At 55.7% G+C, this 12,658-nt stretch overlaps 1 protein-coding gene across 1 annotated transcript; it reads right to left on the bottom strand.

Annotated features, from left to right (window-relative positions):
• Positions 1-213: 213 nt before the first annotated feature.
• Positions 214-6,099, bottom strand: LOC119325615 (2'-deoxymugineic-acid 2'-dioxygenase-like). Its single transcript, XM_037599344.1, has 2 exons — positions 5,917-6,099; positions 214-1,278 (listed from the first exon to the last, which is right to left on the bottom strand). Exons 1-2 carry the CDS (start codon positions 6,097-6,099, stop codon positions 460-462), a joined length of 1,002 nt encoding a protein of 333 aa, XP_037455241.1. The 3' UTR covers positions 214-459.
• Positions 6,100-12,658: the final 6,559 nt, after the last annotated feature.

Genomic DNA, 12,658 nt, shown 5'->3' with positions numbered 1-12,658 from the left:
TTACTAGCTTGAAATATAAGTTTTCTTGATATGGGAAAGTAGTCATAGTTATTTTATGATTTAGAATCATGATGTGTCGCCAGTTTATAAACCTGTCAAAACAGGCGGGCTCCTTCCTTAACAAGAACACCAAAGTTCCATTTCTCCAGGAAAAGGGAGTAAGCGAGTAAGTACAAAAAAATCACGGTGTGAATTCACATTTCTTCAATTATGTACGTGTATGGCACGTGCCTTTTACTAGTATGTACATATGTATGTATATCCCACCTGAATTGTTTCTTACCAGTTTGGATTCAAACAGAAACATAGAGTACACACATTTCATGACTTCATGTCATGGTACACACGCATAGTAAGTACATTATCGTATCACCACAATGACGTTGCTTTTGGTTGATGTCCTCTTCTTCTTGTATTAGTAGTATCCATACCCATGAACCATGATGATGGTTGATATGGTCAGATCTTTAAGGCCTCCTCCACACTCTCTTTGCATGCGCCGACCGTATTGTAGATGTGCATGAAGTCGCGGAACGCGACCCTCCGGTACCTCGCCGACCTGCCCTCGACGACGAGCTCCTTGGCAGGCCCCACCACACAGTCCATGGTCGGCATGATTAAAGCAGCCACCGTCGTCCTCCCCACGACGATGTTGGGCACGGTCCGATGCTCGATGCTCCGGAGCACCCCGTTGGTGGCGATCTCCAATTGGTGGCCGAAGTTGATGACCAGCGCTCCCGGTATGGGATCGACGTCGATCCAGTCACCATTGTACAACACCTGCAAACCACACACGTACCCGGGTTGGAGTAGCACGGTGATGAGGTTCCAGTCACAGTGTGGCGGCAGACCGAGGGTAAGGTTCGGGTCCGCGCATGGCGGGTAGCGGTTCGCGTTGATGATCACATCACCGCCGGTGAGGCCGCCCTCGAAGTAGTCCGGCTGGAGCCCGATGCCCTCACAGAGGAGACGGAGGAGTTCCATCGCAATGCTGCGAGCAGGGATAATGAAGTCCTCAAGGGCCGGGCGGAGTCTGACAGGCTTTTCGGGCCAGGAGGGCTTGGTGCGCTCGACGGGGTGGCATGCGAGATGGAGGCAATGGCACGCGTAGCTCTCACTAGCGGCGGACCTGTACATGGTGCTCGATAAGAGCCGGTTGGTCTGCTCGCTGTCCTCTGAGTACAATGTTGCCTTGTCCGTTGTTGGGAGGCGGAAGAAGTCGCTGCACGCCATCTCCATCTCCCTCATTGTTCGCTCTGGCATGCCATGGTTGATCACCTGCACATTCAGCATATTCATTCGCTTACTAAACTCAAATAGATTCAAAGTTTCGTGTCATAATATTGTTGAAGTTGTTCAAGATAATCTGATCCTGTTTTTACCCTACTGTTTATAGTAAAAAAAAGAAGATAATTTGATCCTTGCATTTAATTCGCTCTCGCTTTCCTCTTACGGAGTATGAGTAGTATTTGATCCAAGCCATCGTCCATTCATGAGGGCAAATTTGTCCATAAGAACTCGAAAAAAATGACCATAAGAATTTTAACTATGACAAGTTTTGGTTGCTTGTTATAAACGAGAGGTTGCATGATCTTTCTGGTTCAATCATTGATTGCTAGAACACAATTTTACTTCATGCTACATATAACAAACATTATGATACTATGCTTCTTGATCATATTAGTGTCGGTAAGCTCTAAGAGCAACTCCAAGAGCTCCCCTAAAAAACGTTCCGTAAAAGTCGTTTTACAGGATGTCTGTATAATTTACGGGAAGTTCACATGCTAGAGGAACATATAAGAACTTAACTTCAGCAACAAATAAGAACTTGATCTTTTTAGGAATAAAAATTATATATATGTATGTTCGTACTTGATATGGTCCCATGTCTCTTTGCCAAATAAAGAAACAAAGAAAGAAAGGAGATACTGGTACAATGCCAAAATATTCTACCCTAGTATTATGCGATCTTAGGAGAGATAATAAATGGAAGAAAAGATCACGGCCCTCGTCTCTACCACTTCGGGCGCGCATCCTTGGTGGATCACCGGGGTCTATGGCCCGCAGGACGACGATGAAAAGATCTTGTTCCTCGAAGACTTGCAAGATACCCGCGACTCTTGCGCTGGCCCCTGGCTCCTCGGCGGTGACTTCAACCTCGTTTCCTCCTCTAGCGACAAAAGCAACGGCCGGATTAACAGACGCACCTCCAACAGATTCCGTCGCTTCATTGCCGATATGGAGTTGCGCGATGTCTACATGCATGGCCGCCGCTACACCTGGTCCAACGAGCGAGACTCGCCCACGCTTGTGCGTAACGACCGCTTTCTTTGCACCTCTGAGTGGGATCTCGCACAGCCGCATGCCATCCTCCGCTGCCTTGCCTCGACAGTGTCTGACCACTGCCCGCTATTTCTCGACTGCACTCCGCGCTCGGCTGGCCCGAGACGTTTCCACTTCGAGCGGTTTTGGATCAAGCTTGAAGGCTTTCAGGAAACGGTGGCGGCTGCTTGGGGCTCTGTCCACGACCCGGACCCCTTCCGGCGCGTCTACCTCTGCCTCAAGATCACGGCTCGCCGCCTCCAGAGTTGGTCGATGCGGCCCAGGACGTTCGGGCTCTCTCCCCCTCTGAGATCTGGCTTCGGCGCAATCTGAAGCGCGCCTACCTTGGTTTAGCCTCGCTCGAGAGATCCATCACCCGCGAGCGGGCGCAGTTTGGATGGCTGAAGGAGGGCGAGACTAACACCGCCTTCTTCAAAATTCACGCGGCCCACAGGCTCGAGAAGAACCGCATCCTCTCCCTTCGGCACGAGGGCTCTATGATCACCGATGAGCAGGACATGGCCAAGGCGGCCTACCACCACTTCTCCTCGCTCCTCGGCTCTCCAAGACCCCGTGATTTCTCCCTCGACCTGCAACAAATTGACGACTGCTCCTTTGACCTGGAGGAGCTCGAGCTTCCTTTTTCCGAGGAGGAAATCTGGACCGCGGTCAAGGCGCTCCCCCGTGGAAAAGCCCCGGGCCCCGATGGATTCACGACCGAGTTCCTTGTGGCGTGCTGGGATACGATCAAAGCCGATATTTGCGAGGTGTTCGACAAGTTCTACTCCATGAACGGGCGCAGCCTCCAGCGCCTCAACGAAGCCCTAATCACACTGATCCCAAAGAAGCCGGACGCCTCCTCTCTCTCGGACTACCGCCCCATCAGCCTAATCCATCTGATCGCGAAGCTCATCGCAAAAGTCCTCTCCCTACGCCTCGCTGCTCGCCTGGGCCAGCTCGTCTCCACCAACCAAAGTGCATTCATCACCGGGCGGTGTGTGCACGACAATTTTATGCTGGTCCAGCAGACTGCCCGCCAGCTCCACAACCTCCGCGTGCCTCGCGTCCTCCTCAAGCTCGACATTGGACGCGCGTTTGATACGGTCTCTTGGGCTTTCCTCCTAGACGTGCTACGCCACCTGGGCTTCGGTCGTCGGTGGATCGAGTGGATTGCCATCTTACTCTCCACGTCCAGCACGCGCGTCCTCATCAATGGATCCCCCGCCCCCCCATCGACCACGCTTGCGGACTGCGACAAGGCGATCCTGTGTCCCCAATGCTGTTTACGATTGCCATTGATGCTCTCAACTCCCTCATCCTCCATGCCCATCGCAGCGGCCTTCTTCAGCGGCTCACCACTCGGCACGCCTCTTCGAGCATTTCTCTCTATGCCGACGATGTGATCATCTTCTGCCACCCGTCAACCCACGATCTCCGGGTCATTCGGGAGCTGCTTCGTGTCTTTGGCGAGGCTTTCGGGCTCTGCACGAACTTTGCCAAGTGTTCGGCAACCCCGATCCGCTGCGACGACCCCACGCGTGCTTCCATTGCGTGTGAGCTGGCCTGCACGGTCATGGACTTCCCTATCACCTACTTGGGCATTCCTCTCTCGCTCCGGAAGCCGTCCACGTCGTCGCTCCGGCCGATCGTAGAGAAGCTGGCCAAGAAGCTTTCCTCCTGGCGGGCGATGCTCCTGTCCCGCGGTGAGCGTCTCGCCCTCGTCCGCCACGTGCTATGCGCGATCCCCTCCCACATCATGGTCGTCATCGCTCTTTGTCCGACGATCCTCAACAAGTGAACCGCACGATCCGCGAATTCCTCTGGCATGGTAATAAGGAGACCCGCGCTGGCCACGGGCCAGTCAACTGGCAGCGCGTCTGCCGGCCCCTCCATCTCGGCGGGCTCGGCATCCCGGACCTCCATCGGCAAGGGATCTCTCTCCGTGTGCGCTGGATGTGGCTGCAGCGCACCGACCCGGCCAGGCCGTGGGCACACCTGCACCTGCCCTACGATACTGACTCCTCCGCCATCTTCCGCGCGTCCACGTCCTGGATTATCGGTGACAACAGGTCTTGCCGATTCTGGACTGATGCTTGGATCGACGGCATGGCCATCGCGGACATCGCCCCTAACCTCCTCCCCCTTGTCCCCCGACGGCGTCGCAAACACACCGTGGCAGAGGGGCTCCAGGACCGCTGCTGGATTGCAGACTTGCGTGGCGCGCTAACGCCCACTGCCATGGTGGAGTACGTCCAGCTCTGGACTAGGCTCCGTCACCTTCACCTGTCTACCTCCCCTGACCGCCTTGTCTGGCGCTGGACGGCGGATGGGAACTACTCTGCCAAATCCTGCTATCGAGCCCTCTTTGCCGGCTCCATATCCGCCTCATTCTGGCGCCTCACCTGGAAATGTTGGGCCCCACTGCGCGTCAAGATGTTCACCTGGTTGGCCGACCTTGACCGCTGTTGGACTGCCGATAGACTGGCGCGCCACGGTCTCCCCCACAACGACAGATGTGCTCTCTGCGACCAGCACGTCGAGACCATGCAACATATCATCATTGCCTGCCCTTTCTCCAGGCAGGTTTGGCATGATGTCCTGTCTTGGGTACGCGCCACCGTCCCCCCTCCATCCGGTCCCGAGGAGTTCCTCCCCTGGTGCTCTTCCATGATCATGAGCTCCCCCACTGGACACCGTAAGGGACTTGCCACCCTTGCAACCCTGATGGCCTGGTCTATCTGGAAGCAGCGCAACCGCTGTGTCTTCGACGGCGAGTCCCCCTCCACCTCCCGGCTTCTTGAGCTTATCCAGAACGAGGCACGGTCTTGGGCTAGGGCTGGCGCTCACGGCTTAAACATGCTGCTGGCGTAGGTCCCTAAACTTGTAACCGGGCTGAGCAGCCCATCACCACTGCTCCTCGCTCCCTGTCTTGCCTGCGTGCTGGACACCTAGCCCCCCCCCCCGGCGGTACCTTCCCCTTCTTCCTATCAATGAAATGATACGCTCTCTAGCGTATTCGCGAGAAAAATAAATGGAAGAAAACCTAAGTTAAAAAGGCCACTAATTAATTTTTTTCAGAAATGCTAAAGTCTGCCGTCAGATTTTTTAGCATGACAAATTATATGTTTTTCATGGCAATTTATGTTGACACGAGGATAACATATTTAGTTTGCAAGCACGGCAACTTTCAGACAAAAGTATGAACGGAGGTGGATTTGCCATGCTCGTGAACTAAACTTGCCATCCTGACAAATACCATTTGCCATGAGAGACGTTTGATTTGCCACGTCTAAAATCTGACATTCACCGATGTCTGACATTCATTTTTTGCGGGTGACCACCGATTAACTGCCTATGATTATCATGTCAACTCTCATAAAGTCGTATTGCTATTTGTGCATGATTTTCCTTTAATAAAACCATTAGCTTCGTTAATTGCAGGGAGTGCAAAAGTCTACATTAGCCTTGTGTACGTGTTGTCAACCGTGCATGAACTACCTGCAAAAGGGCACTAATAGTATCATCAGCCTTTTGAACCAAGATAGAAAGGGGCAGCAGCTTCTCGCCGGATAAATGCACGTACGTACTACGTACCTGGAAGAAGCCGAGCTCCTTGCCGGCGTGGAGCACGGCCCGGCGGACCTCGTCGCGGCCGCGGGAGAGGTCGATGACGGGCAGCGACACCAGCGTCGGGGACGCCGCCGCCAGCCGCATGAGGAACCGCTCAGGGAGCGCGCCCTGCGACGACGACGCCGCGGAGGACCGCAGCTTCTTCATTGTTGCCGGCCCACGAGCTAGCTCCGAGGAGTTCCACTGCATGGAGGCCGCCATATATAAGCTTCTGATCGAGCTGGGTTTCCCATGGCGGGACGCAACGTATCGCTCCCCTCCGCTGACCTCGGCGCTGCGCATGTCGCACGCGTGTTGGCAGCCGTTTCCGGCATTGCCGGGTTGCATCGGAGACGCGGGCTCCTTCCGCCTCTCTGAGAATTGGCAATTGTGCCATGTCTGGTAACCTAACGGCATGGATGGATATTATGGACGTGTACACAACACACACCTAGAGGAGATGCAGATGGCCGCATCCACAACCCTCTCCGTAGATCGGTCGTGCGTGTCAACCGAAGGTACAAATTACATTGCTAGAAATAGTCAACTGGAGGAAAATTTTCCCCTTCTTTATTAATGAGACGAGGCAAAGTTTTTGCCTCCATTAAAAAAACATCGCTAGAGATAGTCAACTAGAAGAATTGGTATGAAAAAGTAGAGGTAAAGGCATATTTAGGTCATCTCCAACGTTACCCTTTAAAACAGACACACTATCCGTCCATGTACTGCGTCCGGACGCGTCCGCTGACAGTATATGAGAGTCGGTCATCCAACCATGCCCTTAAATAGGCATCAAATCTGGACGTTAGAGGTGGGCCAGGCGGGCGTAGATGACAAAGCACATGGGTTGAGAAGACATATGGTCCAACTGAAAGTGGGCAAAGCAGACCACTGCATGCAAAAGTCAAATTCAAAATTTTATCCTGTCCGGCAAAAGTAAATTTTTTTATATGGCGTACGTTACATGACACTCTCCCATGCGGGGCAACTCTTGCTAATAGACACATGAAGGTCTCGCCTCTTTGTCCTACTTGCTCTCAGGGTGTAGAAGACACAAAGCATATCGATGCTTTTCCTATGTACTAAAGAAAAGGAGGTTTGAAAGAGGCTAGAAATAGATGAGATTATTAATAGAGCTTGTGAGGTTGATCGTGCTAGAGAGGCGATACTGGAATACCTTTTAGTTCTTCCAGATTAAGATTTGCGTATTATGGGGTACCAAAATGTACAAGAAATGATAGCTATTTCAGTTTGATATCTATGGTGGGAGAGAAGGAAATTAGTGCACAAGGAAACAACTCAGAATAAAACTCAGATATCAATGGGGATCCTAGCCCTTACATACAATTTTGTAAATGCATCATCTTCAAAGGCGTCCATGAAAAAGGGGGGTTGGCATTGTCCCCCTAGGGGTTTAGTGAAACTCAATGTTGACGCCTCTTTTGACCATGACATGCTGAAGGGTACGATGGGGGCAGTTTTGCGAGACGACAAAGATAGGTTTATTGCAGGAGGAAATGGAAAGATTGACCATTGCGCGGATGTTCTGATGGCAGAAGCTTTAGCCCTCAAATTTGGACTAACACTAGCGCAAAGGACAGGGTGCAATCACTTAATCATCAACTCAGATAATATAGAGGTGATTGAGACCATGCAGGATGGAGGACAGTCAACGGGTGCGGCAACGGCAATTTTCGATGACTGCTTCCACTACGCATGTGATTTTATCATGACTAGATTCGAACATTGTAATAGAGAGGCAAATAGAGTAGCACATAAACTTGCTAGATTAGCTAGATTTTCTTCAACTTCAGATTGGTTCGAGGAGCCTATCAATGAAATTGTACTCATCCTCACAAACGATGTATTGGTTATTTCTAATGAATAAAGTTTCGTTTTATTTCAAAAAAAGCAGACCACTGCATGCTGCCCTACATGGGCCGTGAGGACATGTGGTCTAACTGACGGTGGGCCAAGAAGACCACTGCATGCTGCCCCCACCCCCAGGGGGCTTCCGATTTGAGAGAATAGACATGCGGATTGGTCCTCAGACATTTCGTTTAGGGGTCCCCGTTGGATGAAAAAAGTGGTCCGGACACCATGGTACAGAGAGTCTGGCTCAAAGATGCCATTAACTGAACTTGTCGGGGGGATGAACCCCGGGCAGGCAATGGAACCCGGATCCTTTTCAAAAACAACGGGGCCAGCATCGCCCCTCAAGCCGGCCTGCGCTTGGCCAGGTCGCTCGATCCGGCCAGGCCCCTCAACCCGGCCAAGCCCCTCGACTCGGCCTCAATAACCAGCACAAGACGGCCGAACCCGGTACACCAAGACTTCCCCGACAAGCAAGCTCAGCCCTTGGCGTGTCCCTCAATCCAGCCATGGGTCAGCTCCCGTCCCATCCAAGCCGTACGATGGGACGAGTCTTCATCTACCAAATGACCGAGGCAATAGTGCCCTGCCCATGCCTCTGGTCAGCCGGAGCGTGGCAACAATGCCCCTCACCTACCCGCCGACCAGGGCCGGCGTGGCAACATTGCTCCCTCCGTCACCACTAACACCAACAAGCGGCGACCTGACAGAGCGCAATGTACCCGACTCGACTCGGCCACTCCTTGACGATCGACAAGACAGCGCACAGTACCCCTAGGCATGCGGGGCCCGCACCTAGAGGAACCCGACAAACCACAAGCCCCCGGCGGGACCCAGCCCTGGGTACCCAGGCGCTGACTACCCGGCCCTACAGTCATGTAGCACTACCATTGTATCCCTAGGGTGTTGACCTATAAAACCCACCAGGAGCCCTCATGCATACGGGCAAGCAGAGAGAGGCAGTAAGCACACATGAACTAGCCACCAAATAGTAGAACTCACCCTGGAAGAAGGAGCAGCCTAAGCCTTGGCCAGTCTTCCTTCTTCCTCCATATAGCTCCAGGAGCAACCTTGTATTGTCACATATCAACCACACTCGGCAGGACTAGGGGTATTATCTCTCCGGAGAGCCCCGAACCTGGGTATGTCTTGCATCCCGCGCTCGCTCATGCCAACCTCGCCTCTGGAGCCCACCAGCGCCCTCGAGCCTCCTCCTCTCTTTAGCCATCCCATGGCATCTGCCGTGCGCCCACCGTGGGGCAGCTCCAGGAGCTGGCCGGGAGCACGCTTCAGACGGGGCTCCTTCCGACTCCGACGAGCCCGTCATGCTGGCGGACGACATCGTCGATGCACTCGCCGCCTCCTTCGCCGCACTACGCGTCTCCGATGCACCCGTGACCGATGAGTACCCCAGCGAGGTGCTTAGCTACTCCGACTCCCCCTCTCCCTCGACGGCAACATTCTCGCCGGGGCAATGGATGTACACATGGAGGTTTTCGTCACCGGCACTGATGCCTCCTCCACGTCGAGTGCGACGAGGAAGGCTGCCGAAGCCAAGGCCGCAGCGGAGCGGGCGGCCTCGTCCAACCCGTTGCGCGCCGCGATCCAGAGCCTCCGCGTCCCCATCGGCACCAACATCGATGCATCCAACATCGCTGTGGCCCGAGCCCAGCTCAAGGAAAGGCGCGAGCAGATGCTGGACTAGATCGAGACGCTCACCGCCATGAAGCGTCGTCTGAATTCCGCTCAGCTGGAGCGCAACGCCGCCTACGGCTTCACGCCTGCCGCGGCCAAGCCGAGCCGGGTCACCAACGTGCGAGCCCGGTGCGGAGCGATCGGCCGCGCCCTCGGCGCCATCCCGACTGTCTATGAGACCCCGATGAAGAACATGCGTGCTGCCCAGGCGGCCGCAGTCGGCCTAGATCAGATCACGGGCGAGGAACTGAAGGAGCGCATCAAGCGGATGCACGATCTCCTCGACGCAGCCAACGCGCAGCAAGACTGCCTCAACCAGCTTGCCCAGCCGGCCGGCTCCGGCTCTGCTCGCGTTGCTGGACCCGGTGATCATCAGCACACGGCGTCCTCGCCACCCGGCGAGGCGCACTCCGGCCTAACCCGGACTCGGTGCGATCCGGCCCCGACAGCTGCTGGCGGTTTAGGCGCCGAGCCGGCCCTGGAAGGTCAACCTAGACCCGGCCAGCCTGGCCGGTGTCCGGCCCCAGTCAACTCGGCCCCTCGTGGCCCGATCGCTAGCGGACTCGGCGCACACGCCATCGACGACACCGACGCTCGCCACCGCCTCGACCGGCTCGCCTTCTCCCTGGAGGTGAAGGAGAGCGACGCTGTAGGGCCGGCATGCTTCGGCCCACGCATCCGGGAGTAGCCCTTTCCGAAAGGGTTCATGCTTCCCCGCGACACCCCCAAGTACAACGGAACCGTGAAGCCAGAGGACTGGCTCACCGACTACACCACCACCATCGGCATCACCGGCGGCAACCACCAACTCGCCGTGTGCTACGCACCACTCATGCTCCAAGGGTCGACCCGCACCTAGTTGAACAACCTACCGGTGGGCAACGTCAACACGTGGGTCGACTTCGAGCAGGCCTTCGTCCGCAACTTCATGGGAACCTACAAGTGACCTGGTCGCCCCAGCCAGCTCGCCATGTGCTTGAAGGGGCCGATGGAAACCGGCCGCGAATACCTCGCACGCTGGACCGAGCTCTGGAACAGCTGCGAGGGCGTCCACGAGGTTCAAGCTATCCAGTACTTCATCAACGGGTGCCGAGACGACACCCTCCTCAAGCACAAGATCTTGCGCTCCAAGCCGGCCACCATGGCCGCGCTCATGGTGACGGTGGATAAGTATGCCAACGCCGACTCCGCCATGAAGATCCAGGTAGCGCTGGATGAAGCCGGTAAAGCAAAGCCGGTTCCCCTTCCGAAGCCGGCCGGCGAAAGCAGCTGGCAGCAACACCAGCAGAATCACAAGCGCAAGGCCAACCAACCGGCCCAGTTCTACGGCAACCGGCTCGTCGCGGCCGTCAAGCCTGCGGCGGACCCGATAGCTAAACGCCGGCAGACCGGCAAGACGGCGTGGCAGCCCGCCATGAGCTTCGAAGAGATGCTCGATGCTCCCTGCAAGCACCACAGCGGTGCAAGACCGTCCACACACACGCTTCGACAATGCGGCATCACCAAGCGGATCATGCGAGAGGACGTCCCGCCCCCTCTGGCTCCGTCTCCAGGCGCGGGTCAGCCGCCTCCGCCTCCAGCCGGCGGCGCGATGCGCGACGATGCCTACCCGGACTAGAACGCATCCTACATCGTCTTCACCAGCCTCGGCGATGACAAGCGCAGCGAACGTCTCCACCGCCAGGAGGTGAACACTGTCGTCCCGGCCAAGCAGGAATACATGCATTGGTCGGACCGCCCGATCACCTGGTCCCAGGAGGACCACCCAACTGTCATGCCAAATCCGGGCGGCTCACCCTTGTCCTCAACCCCACCATTGTCGCGCGGCGCACGTGCAAGTTCTCCCAAGTCCTCATCGATGGCGGCAACAACATCAACATTCTCTACCGTAACACCATGACCAAGCTCGGCCTCGCGGCTAAGGACCTGGAGTCGACCCGAACGATCTTCCACAGCATCGTTCCCGGCCTCTCCTGCTCTCCCATTGGCCGGGTCCGGCTCGACGTCCTGTTCGGCGACAACATCCATTTCCAGCGCGAACCAATCTGGTTCGAGGTCGTAGACTTGTCCAGCGCGTACCACATGTTGCTAGGCCGACCCGCGCTCGCCAAATTCATGGTGGTCCCCCACTACGCGTACCTGAAGATGAAGATGCCGGTCCGAAGGGCCTCATCACCGTCACCGGCGACTACCGCAAGTCCCTGGAGTGCGCCCGAGACGGCGCCAAGCTGGCCGAGTCGCTGGTCATAGCCGAGGAGCGGCGCTAGCTCGACCGGATCATCGCCCTGGCCGGTGAGGCGTCAGCCACGCCGATCCCCATCGAGGAGCCGGCTGATGAGGGCGCCTTCAAGCCCTCCAGGGAGACCAAGAAAGTGAAGCTGAACCCGGAAGACCCCAGCTGCAGCAAGTACGTTGTCGTAGGCGCCCGCCTAGACATCAAATAGGAAAGCGAGCTCGTTGACTTCCTCCGTGAGAATCGGGATATTTTTGCATGGACCCCCAAGGACATGCCAGGTATCCCGAGGAAGTACGCCGAGCACAAACTCCACGTCCGCAAGGATGCCAAGCCTGTTCGTCAACCCCTGCGACGTTTCTATGAAGAGAAGAGAAGAACAATCGGTGAAGTGGCCGCCAGAAGCATCATGGAAGTGTTCCATCCCGAGTGGCTGGCCAACCCAGTCCTCGCCTTAAATAAAAATAAGACCTGGCGCATGTGTATCGACTACACTAGCCTGAACAAGGCCTGTCCCAAGGATTTGTTCGCCCTCCCGCGGATCGACCAAGTCATTGACTCGACCGCCGGGTGCGAGCTCCTGTCCTTCCCGGACGCTTACTCCGGCTACCACCAAATCAAGCTGAACCCGGCCGATGCCCTGAAGATGTCCTTCATCACGCCCTTTGGGGCGTATTGCTACATCACCATGTTGTTCGACTTAAAGAACGCCGGGGCCACCTTCCAGCGCTGCATGCAGAAATGCTTGCTGCCGCAACTCGGCCGCAACATCCACATCTACGTGGACGACATCGTGGTGAAGACCAAGCAGCACCTCACGCTCCTCGACGATTTCAAGGAAACATTCGCCAACTTGCGCGAGTACAAGGTCAAGGTCAACCCGGAGAAATGCGTTTTCGGTGTCCCGGCCAGAAAGCTACCCGATTT

The sequence above is a fragment of the Triticum dicoccoides genome, chromosome 6B, assembly GCF_002162155.2.
Source record: "Triticum dicoccoides isolate Atlit2015 ecotype Zavitan chromosome 6B, WEW_v2.0, whole genome shotgun sequence".
NCBI classification, from domain to species: Eukaryota; Viridiplantae; Streptophyta; class Magnoliopsida; order Poales; family Poaceae; genus Triticum; species Triticum dicoccoides.
The sequence above is the reverse complement of the archived record's forward strand: the minus strand, read 5'-3'. Positions and strand labels throughout refer to the sequence as shown.